This window comes from Lissotriton vulgaris, chromosome 11 (assembly GCF_964263255.1).
Source record: "Lissotriton vulgaris chromosome 11, aLisVul1.2, whole genome shotgun sequence".
Lineage (NCBI taxonomy): Eukaryota > Metazoa > Chordata > Amphibia > Caudata > Salamandridae > Lissotriton > Lissotriton vulgaris.
In genome coordinates this window covers 826,725,318-826,741,887 of record NC_141699.1, presented here as the reverse complement: position 1 = coordinate 826,741,887, position 16,570 = coordinate 826,725,318, and the positions used below count along the sequence as shown (strand labels likewise).

The window sequence follows — 16,570 nt, the reverse complement described above, 5'->3', positions numbered from 1 at the left end:
TCTTTTATTATCCTGGAAGACAGAGGGATGGCTTGTTTGGCTTCCTCCTGAAACGTGATATTGCTGCCAAATGCACTTTAACCGAGGCATGTGACAGACCTGCCTTAGAAAGTGATAGCAGGTAAGGTAGGATACCTTCGGGGTGAACGTCAAACGGGTGTAAGTTTTGACTGTTGCACCAGTGGCAGAAACGTGTCCATTTCGCTGCATATGTTTTGTTTGTTGACACAGCTCTGGCTTGCGAGAGGATATGCCTGCATTCCTGCGGAATGTCTAGGTTTTGAAATTCCCGCTCATGAGGTTCCATGCTGACAATTTTAGTGATTGCAGATCCGGATGCAGGATCTGACCGTCTCTCATGGAAATGAGGTCCTGGAATGTCGGAAGCTGGATCTTGTTGCCCTTCGACATCTGAAGTAGGTCTGAAAACCACGCCTGTCTTGGCCAGGCTGGTGCTATCAGTATGAAATGGCACGGTTCCGATCTCATCTTGCGAAGAACTCGCGGTATCAAAGGAAATGGAGGGAACGCGTAGGCAAACCTCCCCGTCCAGTCCATGTGGAATGCATTTCCCTTGGATCCTTGCTGATGGTACCTGGACGCAAACTGAACGCACTTTGAGTTGTTTTTTGTTGCGAACAAGTCTAATGTGGGAGTGCCCCACCTTAGAAACAGGTTGTGAAGCTGAGTGTCGTGCAGTTCCCACTCGTGCGTCACCTTGGAAGTGCGACTCAGGGCATCTGCCCGTATGTTGAGGACTCCCTGTATATGTTGAACTTGAATTGAAATGCCGTTGGTTATCAGCCATTTCCAGATTCTTTGCGCCAATGTCGACAGCTGTTTGGATCTTGTCCCACCCTGTTTCAGCAAGTAAAACATAGTCGTGGTGCTGTCCGTTTGGATAAGTACCGACGATTGGCGTATCTTGGGAAGGAATGCTTGGAGCCCCAGAAACACCGCTTTGAGCTCCAACATGTTTATGTGAAGCTGTGCTTCCCAGTCTGACCACAGGCCCTGAATCTCCAGCTCCTGAAGATGCGCACCCCATCCTTTCAACGAAGCGTCCGTTGTCATCACGAAGTCGTGATCTCGAGGCACAAAGTTCAAGTCCTGGTCCAAGTTCTTTTGAACCTTCCACGATGACATGGCCACCTTCATACGGGTCGTGATGGTAATCCGATCCTCGAAGGTTCATTTGGACTGAACCCACTGCTCGTCCAGTTGTTCCTGTAAAGGCCTCATACGAAGGCGACAGTTTGGCACCAGTGGGATGCAGGATGATATCATCCCCAACATGGACTTGTACACTCTCACAGAAGTGGACCTTTTTGTTTGAAGTGACGCCGTTAGACCCATGATCTTTCTCATTCGGTCCTCGGAAGGATAGGCCTTTCCCGCTCTGGTGCATATCCATGCCCCTAAGAATTGGATGCCCTGGGCCGGAGTCAGCGAAGATTTCTCCAAGTTGGTCCGTAGTCCCAAGCGCTGAAACAGTCGGATGCAGCACTGGAGCGATCTCGTTGCCTCTCTGAAAGATGGACCTGTCACCAGCCAGTCGTCCAGATATGGCTAAATATAATGCCCTTGCAATCTTAAGTGGGCTGCCACCGGGGCCATGCATTTGGTGAACACCCTCGGGGCCGATTTGAGTCCGAATGGCAGGACTTTGAATTGAAAGTGGCGACTCTCCACGACAAATCGTAAATACTTCCTGTGCTTCCGATGAATGGGGATATGGAAGTACGCATCCAAGAGATCCAAGGACGCCATGTAGTCTCTTTCCTTTATCATTAGTAGGATCTCTTGCAAAGATAGTATTCTGAAGGGTATCTTTTTTATGTATTGATTCAGATCCCTCAAATCCAATACCTGTCTCCATTTCAGGGTTTGTTTCTTTTTGATGAGAAAGAAGTGCGAATAGAAGCCTTTCCCTCTGAGATGTTGTGGCACTTCCTCTATGGCTCCCTTTTGCAGAAGTGAGTGTACTTCCTTCTGCATTTCCTGACGATGTTTGTTGAGCCTGAGCACTGGGGGATGATTTGGTGGTATTTCTAGAAATTCCAGAGTATGAAACCTGCTTATGACATCCAGAACCCATTTGTCCGAAGTTATGGACATCCAGTTGTTGAAGTATTGAGACAGATAGTGGTCGTTTTCCGGGATCTGTTGTGTGGGGAGCGCCTGCCTGAAATCATTGACGTCTGTTAGACTGTTGATTCTTCCCTCTGGTGTTTGTTTTGCCCCTAGACTGCTGCTGATAAGAGGAGTTGGAGGACCTGTACTGGTTGTTGGCATTGTATTGTCGATATCCCTGTTGGTTATACGGTTGATATCGATTGGTCTGAAAAGAGGGTCTTTGATTAAATTGACCTCTTGCACCCCTTTTTCGAAAGGACTGAAACCTTCCCTGTTGAAGGGATCCCAGCGCTCTAGCTGTATCCGTGTCAGATTTTATGCCTTGCAAAGCCTCGTCTATATGCTTCCCAAATAAATTTTCGCCATCAAAAGGCATATCGACAATCTTCGCCTGCACTTCCGGGCGAAACAAAGTCGCTTTTAGCCATCCTTGTCTGCGAAGCGAAACCGCCCCAGCCATCTGTCTGAAGGCCATAGACGAGACATCCATGGCGATGCCGATAGATTCGGCAGCAGATTTAGCTCCGTCTTTAAGGATGGCTGCCGCCTCCTCCTTTCTATCTTCCGGTAGTGCAGATAGTATGGGCGCAAGATCGGACCACATTTGCCTGTTGAAATGGCTAATAAGGGCCATCGCATTTGCCGCTTTAATAGTAGAGGCTGCCATGACCGCAAATCTCTTACCGGCACCATCCATTCTCCGTCCTTCCTTGTCTGGTGGCACTAAGGAAGTAGCCACCGGGTTTTTTGAATTTCTCTGCGCCGCCTGTGTCACGACTGATTCCGGTCTGGGGTGCCCTATGAGACAGGCTGCTGCAGATTCTGGCGCTCTGTACTTTTTTTCAATTCGAGGAACAGAAACCGCTATGGAAGCCGGTGTTTTCAAAATCTTTAGGCCCTCTTCCCAGATATGAGGGATAATAGGAATTGAGCGAAGCGATCTTTTGGCATCGTCCTTGAAATCATACAAGAAACAATCCGTCTCTTGAACTTCTACATCCAAATTGAACCTCTTAGCCGCTTTTTCCATGATATCGTGGAAACCTCCGATGTCTTGAGGAGGGGAGGTAGACGGTAGTGGGACAGGTGACGGAGCCGATGGCAAAATGTATTCATTCCATTCCTGCCCCGAAGCATCATGAATAAGTTCTCCTTCTTCAGGCTGTTCATCCTCGTCGGATTCCGTTAGATCATCCCTTATAGTAACAACTGGCGGTGATCTCACCCTCTGCTCTTGTGAGGCAGTGTTTGTTTTAGGCGACTGTGAAGAAGGCACCTGCGTAGGTGGTTGAGAGGTGTTCGCCTCTGGGAAACGACGGTAGTAGTCGTTTATCATTAACCTAAGGTCAGACACCAGAGACACAGGTATGGAAACCGACTCTTGGCGCTCTTCCTCACGTGAGTCCTCATGTTGCTCCTCTTCCTCATCATAATCACCAGATTCCTGAAAAGACTCGTATCTGGAAGATTGGGGTCTGTCCTTGAAGGAATATACTTCCTCTTCGTCCGTGTCTTGGCTCTTTATCTGAAGCTGAGAGGGACTGTAGGCGGCACCTGATGACTCCTCTCCATCTGAGTCGTGCTCTAATAATGAGGATGGTGGCAAAGGTGAAATCTGCGTCCATGAGGTGAACTCCGCAGATTTACTGATAGTAGCCGAACCCCTGGTCGACTGAAAAGACCGGATAGAGATCATAGTCTTCGACTGCGGCGATTTGAATGCTTTCGCAGTTGTTAAAATGATTTTCGTCGACGGGGTCGTCGACGGGGCCGTCGACGGGACCATCGTCGACGGAACCATAGTCGGCGGAGCCTTCGTCGACGGAGCCTTCGTCGACGAGACCATCGTCGACGGGGCTCCCGTCGACATCCTCGACGTCGAACCTGTCGTCGACGGAGTCGTCGTCGTCGTCGACGGCGAAATCCTACTCATCGATGTTGTGGTCGTCGACGTTGTCGCCGTCGACGCAGCCTTAGATCCCATCGTCGACGAAGCCGTCGTCGTCGACGAAGTCGTCGTCGACGAAGCCGTCGTCGTCGACGAAGTCGTCGTCGACGGTGAAGTCGTCGACGGAGTTGAAGTCTTTACCACAGATTTTGGAGCAGAAGTTAAGGAACTGGTCGATGGAGCAGACCCAGGCCCTTTCATACTTGACTGCTTTTTTAGAGGAGTAATAGGAAGAGATGAAGTAGATTTCTCCTTAGATTTACTCTTTTTAGGCTCCACTTTCTCCTCAGAAACAGAGGCCTTCCTTTTCTTGGGTGTCAAATGAGAAGATTCTTCCTCAGAATCAGAGCCTGCTGTGGCCTTCTTCTGAAGCCATAACAGCAATCGAGCCTCTCTGTCTCTTTTAGTTTTGTCAGAAAAGGTTCTACATAGTTTACAATCCTTAGCCACATGTTTAGGATGAGGACAGTAAAGGCAGTCCTTATGTGGGTCCTCAGAGAAGAGCCTGGCCTTCCCACAGGATCTGCAAGGCCTGAACAGCCTCTTTTTAGAGCTTTCAGCCATAATGAAAAAAATAGGTACACACAATACCTTAATCCAGAAGACAGTAAAGTAAGATTCCAAAAGGTCAAAAGTTCACTCAGGAACAGACAACTGAGCAGAGCTCAGGGAGACTCCTTTCTCACACGAAGGCGGTTGGAAATCTGAGGCAGGAAGCTTCTGCTGGGGAGTGTGAGGGCAGGGCAGCAATGCTGATTGGCTGACTTTTGGACCAAACAAGGAAATGGTCTGGTTACCAAATATTACAGTCCCTATGGGGATTTTCTATGCAGTTTTTCTTCTCTATGATACTGCTTGGTCATTCTGTTACCGTGAGACTCCCACCATGACGACGGGGAAGATACAAGCATGTGAATCTATGAAAGATGTAATACTGGAGAAAGACAGCACGCAATTGGGCAAAGGCGGGTGCATGTCGCTCCGCCCACGGCCTGTTGCTTGCGGTTACCCGCATGGGCCACATCTGTTTTGAATTATTGTGCACAGATGCATGCGCGATAATGCAAAACAGATGTCACGCTGTGGCGCGCGCGCACCACTCGCGTGCTTTTAAACCAGCATTTCTAGTATGGCTATTGCCTACGATGACGCATTCATACCATTCATGGGCAGCCGCCCCCACATTGTTTCCAAGGATGGACTGGTCCACCCCTGTGGTAATGCTCGAAACATTTAGCCCACGTGCACGTTGCACATACATTCTAAATGAGGCAAGAGGCCGATGTCACAGAAACGACAAAGCACACCATTTCTTAATCAATTCCCCTGGTTTCTTTTTAAATGTAGCTTCTGGCGCATTGCCACTCACTCGTACAGACCCCGGGCCTGCACCCTTCGCGACTAAAAGAGTGCAATCTGGTTGTGTTTTTTCCTGACAATTTGTGGGCACCGACACGGCTGGACTGGGAGCTAAAGCAGCCTTGGTAAATGTTACGCTTAATGCCACATGTCGAGCCTTAGTCCGACCCTCTTCCAGAGTCTTTCCCCACCTCCCATTTTCTATTATAAAGTAGTATATTTCACAGAACAACGTCAGATACATTTCTCAACACATTACAGGTGGGAATGCCATCAAATATTCAACACTTCAGAGTCTTAAGCAGTTCTATAGAGCATTACACAGACATAGGAGCATTATTTCTCTGCAGAAGCAATTCACGCGTGTGGCGATATAAGTGTGTGCGGCTCCATCCAGGTTAATTAAGGTATGGATGAGAGCAGGCCCTCCGATCCCAGAATGCAATTTTGACCCTGCATTCCAGGGGTTTGTTGCCTCGTGTCCCGCGTGGCTCGTGTAGCCCTGGCACACCAGAAGCATACTCCCCTCGAAGGCCTCTTTATTGTGGGGCTTTAGATTCAATGTTTCCCAGCGCACAATTCTACAATGGCTGTTTTAGGATATTCTTTTGAGAGGAGCCCTTCAACAACGCGTCGTTCCTCACAGAGGTTGATACTATTTTGGACTCTGGCACAATGGTGTCAAATTAAATTTCAAGAAATGTCACTTTTGTTATTCAACGTTATGACAGCACCGGCTTTACATCACGAAGTGGCTTTGCATCGAGACTGGAATTCAGACCGAGCAGACCACCCTCAGGGTTGGGTCTACTAAAGGTGCAGCAGGTGCTGTGACACCAGGATGTTTTAGATGAGGAGACAACTGAATCCGAAATATGGTAGCCTTTTACAACATAAGACGGGCTTGGGGCATTTCCCTTCCATAGCCCGGTGCTTTCCCGAAGGTCACTATTGAAAATAACGAGCTACAGATGAAATTGGTGCACAGCGCCTTCCACCAACAAGCATTGGCATAGCCAATAGGTCTCGCCTTCGGGACCTTATAAGTATTTAGCTATGCAACACTTGATGCTGTTGCACCAAGGATGCTGTGGTGGATAACTAAACACTTATAAGGTCCCAAAGGCGAGACCTATTGGCTATGCCAATGCTTGTTCTCAGATGTTAGGGAGCATCAACCACAACATAAATATCTACGGATCTATTGAAAGGGGAAGAAGGGAGCTAATTACAACTGTCTCCATTACTCAGTCTTCATGGATGTCTCACTGGCTCCTGGTCTGCAAGGTATGAGGAGGAGAAAGAAGAACCCGTAACAGCTGCTCTACACGATCATAAGTCTGCAAGAAAACAAACTCGAAAACAACTCCAAGACAAAAAGGGGAAATCATGAATTCATTACATTTCTAGCTTACGCCTAGACCAACATTCGTCATTATTTCTCAAAGTGTACACACCTTATTAACACTACTCTCTCGAAAATGTTTTTAATAACTTAGAATGCCCTATTAAATAGTAGAACAATGTGAACTACTGCGAAAACACAGCAGAAGAATCTGTTAGAACTCTTCTAAACGATTACATTGTAACACACACACACACACACACACACACACACACGAAAGGGGGTACGATTTTGCATGCTTCCCTATGGAATGGGTGTCTCAATTCCAAAACAATGTAGTTTATGAAAAAATAGATATTTTACTGGCCAAGCACTATAACAAACATTGACAGTGACACGCCAAATGCACACACACACACACAATGTATGACAAAAAGTACATTTATTGGAGTCAAACAATAGAATAATCTTACGCAAACCCATTTGATTCACAAAGTCCTAACAAATTAAGAGCAGAGATGTTCAGCAGATATGAACTGCTGAAGGCAATCTGTTGCATGAATTGACAACTGTTTTCCTAGTTCGGCTCGTGAACATGATCTGAGAGACAAGCCAGACCCTGGCTCGTCTCTCCCTATTAATTTGTGGGATTGCCCTCCTCTAGCAGGTAGTTTGCGCTAACAATCATCTACATTGCTATTTTTGTAGTCCACACTGATAACCAAGAAGAGCCTTTTATGAAACAGGTACAGTAAGAAATGGTTAGTAACTTTTACTACAGGAAGACCACAACAATACATCAGAGAAACTCACCTTTCCAGAAATTGAAACATACGCATTTTTAAACTTTCTAAGATTAGGAATAGCCAGACTCACCACATCACTGGCACTGGAAAATTCGTTATTCATGAGGCTCTCCAGAGCCATCCAGCGTACCGGCCTGTTCTCATTGTCACCGAGGCAGTGGTAATCCATGGGGAACAAATCCCGGGACAGCGCATTGTCGGTTATCTTAACCTGAAGTGCATCATCAATGCTGAAGGGAAGAGAAAAGAGACCTGGTTAACTGAACTGCAACTTTTACAACTAAAATGCTTCATGGGCACAATTTTGATCGGATCAAAAGCATCACCTTGATGCACTATGGCTTCCACAGTCCAAAATACACCATCAGCAGCACCTCGTAAAAACAATGTCGCGTATGGTGCATGTTCAATCATCACTGTCCTGATCTCTTCCACTGAAATGTGAATTCTGGAGTTTAAAGTTATGTTCTTGCAGTCGGACCGTGTGGCAGAGTTGTCATGGAAATCTTATGCCTAGTTAAGATTTTGAACTGACAGAACATAAAGTAAGAAACCTACTTTACAACACCATTTGGACAATCTCATTTGCACAGTGCAATATTTCACTTGATGTGTTATCACAAACAGGACTGAGCCTATGTACTGAACTGATAGCTCTCGCACAACTCCCAGCAGGTATTCACACGAATAGGTGCATCAGTTGTTTCATGTCAGTTGCCATTCATACCCGAAACCCAGATGTTTGGTTACCAGTAAGAGATGAACTTACACGCAATTTCGGGCTGCTAGATCTTTGTGAATAACTTCTCTTCTGGCCAAGTAGCTCATTCCGCAGGCAATCTGAATAGCCATATGTACAAGGTCCTGCTGTGAGATTGCCTGAAGAAACAAAAACAAAAAACATGAGCGTTTGGGCACAAAGAAAGATAGATCACCTGCAATCTCACCAAAAGTATTATTTATTCAAAGTTTATCACTCCCCATGAATACAATTGTGTGCTACTTCGGACCTAGTCTCTTGTGGTACCTCAGGCAAGCACTTTGAGAAAGCAGATCTACCTGGTTATATTTGGCTGATCGCAATTACAGTGGTCTGTAGCCAGAGTTCATGTCATCAACGCATTAATCCACTGCTTTAACTAGCCCAATACAGCAATCGCATGCTTTGTGCCAACCCACTTCCAGCATTGCTTCTTTGAAATATGTGTTTAGCATTCTGGACCAGCTCAATGAAGAACTGTGCAGGGTTAAATCTCGCAGTGGTGACAAGAAAAAATATTCGAATAAAAGAAGGGGAGGGGCATTGAATAAAGGCCAACATGCCAATGACTTTTCCCATGTCTACCCACACATTTTTAAATACGTATTTTTGTGAGTATAAGGACAACAGAAAAGTGGACAATCCGAGCCCAAAGCAGGATGATGTGAAAATAAACCCTGGCACGGATCCTTCTTGGGAGATGCACGTTAATTAACTACTGACAGACATGACACCGAACTAACTGCAGGGTAGGTCAAGGATTGCAGGATAAACAGGTTGCCAATATGGCATATATTCTAGAGTGGACACAACATAAATTCCTTTTAATTCAATGGCTTATTTACTTCTACATGTATCACTGGGAACATCGCACTTAAGATACGTAAGCATTAAAACAATTGATTCATTTTCCTTTCTTTAGATGCTCTAGACTTCGCTTTCAGATGCAAAATCTTGAGTGCAGAAGACTGTCACCGATGCTGCTTTAGTTGCAATAAGGTGAAGGTGAAACAGGATTGCACAGTCATAGCGGCCAAGGTTTGAGATTGCAGAGTGTGACATTTTCATAATTTCAGTGTAATTATGAGTGACATTCCAGCGAATGAGTGACACTTTTTTGCAAGCAAAATCAACAACATAATGACTGCTATAGTAGGGGGGGGGCGGTGGGAGATAAGGAGGCGGACGAGGACCGTTTTCAAGATTGAGTCTCCTCACTTGAAAGCGCACATCATCGTTCGTCCGAGGTGCAAACTCTCCACTACCAAAATTTTGAGCAGGTGTTCTTTTTCAATTTCTTCTGCTCTGACAAACTTAAAATAAAAAACTTTACCTAATCACTTTCCTGACGGCTCGAGGCTATAAAGTTGGCCAATGAAATGAGCACAGGGACATCCATTGTATTGAGAACATCAATATTTTTCCGAGTTCAGAAGTTATAAGCGATGTATAATCTTGCACTTACTTTGATTAGAGGCAGCAGGCCGGCCCCGCTGGTGCGTGGTAGGGCCGGTTGACCCTTAAGTCCGCGGGCTCATGATTATACCAAGTGACTTCGCACATAGCGGGCCGAAAGCCTCAAGTGGAGCAGCAGCAGCTATCTTTGCTACAGGGCAGCAGCAGGTTCATAACGGCGATTCAACACTAGTCAATGCTTGTGGGGCCGGGTGACCCTCAAGAGAGACCGAGCCATGCCTGTGGGGGTGCGAGAAGCGGTGGCGAGCTCATCACCTCACCTACTGTTATAATTGACTTGTGTCTTTCATTTCTCTAGATGTGTCTTCCCTGCTGCTCAGCTAGTATGAGTGTTACAATGTTTGATGACCTCATGGAATGCTTGAGTGCCTGGATTGTGTGTGGAGTGGCAGTTGATAGATGCAGGCTGAGGGGCAGTGAGGCTGCTCCTGGTGAGGCTACATTTCCATCTACCTATCTTCTTCTAATGAACTTACCTTTTAACTAAGCTTCAATAAATCCAACCTGTTTTATATACCTGGCTCCAAGGATCCTCCATTTACAACACCTACCTTGAGTTTGAGTTTGAAAGGTTTTCTAAAGCGCTCGCACACCCAGCGGTTTCTTGGCGCTATCTGTCTACTGCTACTCGGGGGTTGAAAGGATGGGGAGTCTGACCTTTTTAAGATGGGAAGGATTGGGTGAAGAGGAAGGTCTTGAGGCCTTTGCGGAATAGCGGGTACTGGGTGCAGGTTCTCAAGAAAGATGGAAGGGAGTTCCAAAAGGTTGGGCCAGTGGTCGAGAACTTGGAGCCCCCCCCCACTTCTTCCGTTTGAAGCGGGGGACCACGAGGAGGTGGTGGGAAGAGGATCGGAGGTTTCTCGAAGGAGTGTAGTTTTGGACAGCTGCGTTGATGAAGGCTGGGGCAGCGCCTGTCCGGGCTTTAAAGATGGTACAGCCTAGCTTGAATAAGGCACGTTGCCGGACAGGGAGCCAGTGCAGTGAGTGGAGAAGCGGTGTGACGTGCTGTGATTTTGGTAAGTTGAAAACCAGCCGAGCGGCTTGGTTTTGTACCAATTGCAGGCGCTTCATAAGGTAGTCGGGCATGCCATTATAGAGGGCATTGCCGTAATCCAGGCGGGAAGTTACCTTGGACTATTTAATTAACTGATCCTGCCTCTGCCATGACTGTGCCACCGGTTTAACCGTCCAGGTGAAGCCGGTGTTTGCCCGCATGAGCGAGGCGGCACCCAAATAATTATTGCCTATGACGTGGGGGCACGGCAAACAAAACAAGCATTTGCAATGCAATAGGTCTCGCATTAGGAAAGTTTGAGCTATTGGTATTGTAAATTACACATTTTTTATTTATGTGTTGGTATTGAAAATAACAAAAATAGCAGCTTTGTCATTTACAATGCCAATAGTTTTAACTTTCGCAAATGTGACACCTATAGCATTTGTAATGCAATATGTGTTATATTCACGTGACTTATATGTATTGATATTACAAATAACAATGGCTTTTAATGTTTTTAATAATAAATACTTAAATAAAAGTTATTGTGGCAATAGCTTAAACTTTTGTAAATAACTTTTGTGAAGATTATGTTCAGTGTATTTTACTGTGACGAAAATCCAAGAACAGAAGTGAAATATTAACATCTTTTTGTGACATTTGAAATAAAGCTTGAAACATTGAGAGAACATATTTGAACCAGTTGTTGTTGAATGGTTGCACAGATTGATGCTGTGGTGGGACTGATTGACGTTGTGATGGCGACAAGTGATGCTGTAGCATTCAGTGATGCTGTGGTGAGTGATGCTGTAGTGATGCGATAGATAGAGGGAGGGCGATAGAGGGAGGTCAGTAGATAGATAGATAGATAGAGTAAGGGCGATAGATAGATAGTGTGAGGGCGATAGATAGATAGATTGAGGGCGATACCAACTCTGAATTGTATTGCTACGTGTCTGTTCAGTCCTTTTAATTTCTACAAACATTAGTAGCTGAAAGTTTTGCCCCTTCCATCATCTCAATTTTTTTTGGGCTGTTCATCAGATTGATGTTAGTCAGAGTTGGTTCCTTGCCAGTATCCATGCTTTTGTTTAATCTTTCTCACCCTGTTTGCACTTCTCTGGACTTCTGTGCTGGATATCGCACTCGTTCATAACTACCCCATGCCTCCGACAGCAAAACTTGGACTGCTTAGCCTCTCTAGCCAGGAAAAGTAGACTACAAAGGAATGTGACTTCTTTTACTCAATTGGGAGTGCATTGTGTATCATTCAACAGGCAGTTTTTGGATAAATATGTTCACAGGGCACTTGTTTATAGCCTGTTGCGTTGCACAGTAGATCATTTCTGCAGCTTAAATTACTATACCAGCTGACACTATGGATATAAACATCCTATGTACAAGTGATATCTTGCTGTCACAAGTAGGATGCATTGTGCTCACGATTAAATACCCCTAAACCTATTTAAAAATGCAGCCAAAATCTTTAAAAAACTACTTAAACGGAACATATAGGCCTTTGACTAAATACCCTTGAAGATCAAAAATACATTGTTGAGCAATGACCCCTTCTCCTCCAAAAGTCCCCATCTCCCCTCCTGCTCCTTGATGGAAACTCAGGCATCTTCTGGACCCACTGCTACCACATCACCTATGTTTCCTCATGACCACTTCCATTTCAACACTGGAACATTCAACAATGGAACAATCGCTGACGGCTCCAGATCGCCCTCTCCAAGAGAAAGCTCTTGTCCTTCCCCTTTAATCCACTTTTCTGACCTGTCTCCACCTTTAGTTCGTATAAGAACTAAAACCGACAGCGTTCGATGTGGCAACTGCCTTAGCCCAGAGATACTCACTTACACTATGGTGCCTCCCTCGATCAATGATACCCTCTCTTCCCCTTCTACAACCCAAGGAGTGACCCATTTGATCACTCAGGGCCCCAACCTGTCAGCTATGACAGGAGACTTCTTCCGACCCTCTTCCTATCACCACCCCGAGAAGTCTCTCTCAACCCTCATCTTCCTATCCTTTCCCCTATCACACCCTGCACGTCCTCTGATCCTGCTGATCTGCGGACCCCTCCTTCCGCCCCAGAGAGGGCTCACATGTCTTCCACCCCTAGAAGTCACTACAGATCCTTAGGCACTGATTATTTCTCTTCCCTGGAGACTAAATTTACTGATTTTAGTCAAGACTTTCTGCTCTTAAAGCCAATCTTCAGAATATTATTGACACTGCTTCGAAGCTTGAGAAGCTCCTGAAACTCAACTTGACCTATTGGAATAACAAACCCCACTCACGAAACATACCTTGCCTTCAGTTGAATGGCAGATTTACTCCTTGCATGCAACTTCACACATTGAAGATTCTCTCAACTTAAACTGGAGATGGGATTAACATTGGGTTGAGTTTCAGACACCAGAGGATTACTGACCACCTAGTTGATGCTGACATTCACTCCCTTCTGCTATCTTATTGCACTACTAATAGGGATTCGCCACCTGTGCCAGTCACAATCCAGACTATCCTCTCCAACCATCTCATAGAACCTTGTAACAACAATAGAACCCTGCAAAGAGAACAACCTACTACATGTTCCCATAACTCATTGTGAAGCTTTCGTTACCAAATCTCATCTCAGGTCTTTGCTTCTCAACTACAGGTTGGCTGTTAAACATGCAGATGACATTGTGGATCTCATTCTCACAAAAGGCCTTGACCTCCTCATATTAACTGAAACGTGGCTCAATGAGACCTCCTCAACTAGCCTGGATATTCTAGTCCCACCCAACCATGACATCATCAAACGTGACAGAACTGGGCTGAAGGTGAGGGGGTTTACCATGCGTTTACAGCTCCATGCTCACCCCAACAAATTCACAAACTGGGCTAATGCCTTCTTGTGAATACCTTGGTATCGAAATATGGAGCAAAAACAAGATAGTATGCAAACTATACACTATTTACCACCCACCGGGAAACAACCTACCTTTTATTGAACAAACAATGCAGACCATCTCCTCTAACTCGGATCAGCACACCAACCATATCTTCTTAGGGGATTCCAACATACACTAGAATACTTTGACTCCCTACTGAATACCTTCAAGGTCTTTCTCACGGATCTCAACCTTACCCAGTCATGTAAAAGCAATAGAGGCTCCACCCTCGATATATTATCTCTAAGCACAACACCATTCAACTTAAGTACATAACCCCATGCGCTTGGCCAGAGCACAACTGAATCACCTTCCTCATCCTGGAGAAGGTGCTACCTAGAAAGGGCCAACCTCAAACTCAATGGTCAATGAGACTTGAGAAATACTAATCTCCAACTTCTACTAGCAACATCATCTCTCTGCCTCCCACAAACATGATGAATGTGAATGACCTTACTAATCATTACATACATTCCATGTCTGACCTACTTGATATGATTGCTCCCAAGATGCTAAAAAGGATACACAGCGGACATTCCAAACCCTGGTTCAAGGGCAGTCTTAATGAGGAAAGACGTAACTTAAGGCTAGTAGAGAGATTATGGAGAAGTTCTCCCTCTATCGCACACCCCAAGCACCTGAGGTCGACAAGAAGCTCCTATAACAAACCCATCTGCAGTTCCAAAGCAGAGTAGTTAATGGCTCAACTAGACAATGCCAAAAACAGACCCAAAAAATTTAACGAGATCGTCAAATAACAAGCAGGTTTGCGAATGTAACCAACTCTCAGTTGACACTGGATCCTTGCCTAGCGACGAGGATTTCTCCTCCGATTTCATTGGAAAGATCAAGAGAATTGAATCAGATCTGCATCGCGCCCTCCCACCCTGCTAACCCAGGCCCAGTCCTGTCTCCTTCCTGTACATCACCAGGCTATATTCCCTCCTTTAGGCTATACTACTAAAAACAATGCTACTGGAGTCCCTTCAAAATCCCGGTTGAAGCACCCTTACTCACAATATTAACAATAAGACCATTTCATTGGTCCTCTGCCCGCCAAGCTCATCTAACCACTCAGCGCTTCCATACTCCCTCTTTGGACTTTGATTGTTAGAGCATCTCTCAGGGCTTGTTTTCCGACTGCCTAAAGATCAATCAATCAATCATAGCACTTGTATAGCGCGCTACTCACCCGGAAGGGTCTCAAGGCGCTTGGGGGAAGGGGGCCGCTACTGCTCGAACAGCCAGGTCTTGAGTTGTCTTTTGAAGGCGAGGTGGTTCAGGGTCAGCCGAAGGTGGATGGGGAGGGAGTTCCATGTCTTGGCCGCCAGGTAGGAGAAGGATCTGCCTCCGGCGGTGGCTCTTCAGATGCGTGGTACGGCGGCGAGGGCGAGGCTGGCGGACCATAGCTCGCGGGTGGGCGTGTGGAAGGTCAGGTGGTCGTTAAGGTACTTGGGGCCCAGGTTGTGGAGAGACTTGTGTGCGTGGGTGAGGAGCCTGAACGTGATCCTCTTGTTGACGGGGAGCCAGTGCAGGTTCCTCAGATGGCCAGAGATGTGGCTTCGTCGGGGGATGTCCAGGATGAGTCGGGTGGAGGCGTTCTGGATGCGTTGTAGTCTTTTCTGTAGCTTGGCTGTGGTTCCGGCGTAGAGGGTGTTTCCGTAGTCCAGTCGGCTGGTGACGAGGGCCTGGGTGACCGTCTTACTTGTTTCGATCGGGATCCATCGGAAGATCTTGCGGAGCATGCGGAGGGTGTGCAGGCATGAAGAGGAGACGGCGCTGACTTGTCTGGTCATCGAGAGGGAGGAGTCCAGGATGAAGCCCAGGTTGCGTGCGTGGTCTGTCGGCTTGGGGTCGGTGCCCAGGGCTGGGGGCCACCAGGAGTCGTCCCAGGCGGAGGGTGATGGTCCAAGGATGAGGACTTCCGTGTTGTCTGAGTTCAGTTTCAAGCGGCTGTTCTTCATCCACTCGGCGACGTCTTTCATCCCTTCATGGAGGCTGGTTCTGGCGGTGTTGGGGTCTCTGGTGAGGGAGAGGATCAGCTGGGTGTCGTCGGCGTAGGAGATGATGTTGAGGTTGTGTTGGCGTGCGATGGCTGCGAGAGGTCTCATGTAGACGTTGAAGAGGGTGGGGCTGAGTGATGATCCTTGCGGGACGCCGCAGATGACTTCGGTGGCCTCGGAGCGAAACGGGGGGAGGCGGACTCTGTGTTCTTACAGCGAGGAACGAGATGATCCACTTCAATGCCTTCTCTTCGATGCCGGTGTTGCTGAGGCGTTGGACTAGGGTGCGGTGGCAGACAGTGTCGAACGCGGCGGAGAGGTCCAGGAGGAAGAGTGCCGCTGTTTCCCCGTTGTCGAGAAGGGCTCGGATGTCGTCGGTGGCTGCGATGAGGGCGGTCTCGGTGCTGTGGTTGGCTCTAAAGCCGGACTGCGAGGGGGTCGAGGGATCCATTTGTCTCGAGGAAGGCGGCAAGCTGTCTGTTGACGATCTTCTCGATGACTTTGGCAGGAAAAGGGAGGAGCGAGATGGGGCGGACGTTTTTGAGGTCGGTGGGGTCTGCTGTTAGTTTCTTCAGTAGGGCGCTGAGTTCGGCATGCTTCCAGCTCTCCGGGAAAGTGGCGGTGTCGGAGGAGGTGTTGATGACGTCTCGGAGTTGGGGTGCGATGGTGGAGTCGGCCTTGTTGAAGACGTGGTGGGGGCAAGGGTCAGTCGGAGATCCGGAGTGGATGGTGTTCATCATGCGGGCTGTGTCTTCGGTGGTCACTGCGGTCCAGGTGCGGAGGGTGGCGGTGGGG

The 16,570-nt window shown here is 47.1% G+C and overlaps 1 protein-coding gene across 2 annotated transcripts in view; it reads right to left on the bottom strand.

The window, feature by feature from the left end:
* The window catches only part of RYK (receptor like tyrosine kinase), a 906,407-nt gene that overhangs the window by 64,210 nt on the left and 825,627 nt on the right, over positions 1-16,570 (bottom strand). For both annotated transcript variants that reach the window (XM_086943935.1, XM_086943936.1), the window contains exons 12-13: positions 8,364-8,473; positions 7,665-7,824 (exon numbers count right to left, since the gene is read on the bottom strand). In XM_086943935.1, coding sequence (XP_086800061.1) covers positions 7,665-7,824; positions 8,364-8,473 — 270 coding nt within the window. The remainder of the gene's footprint in view (positions 1-7,664; positions 7,825-8,363; positions 8,474-16,570) is intronic.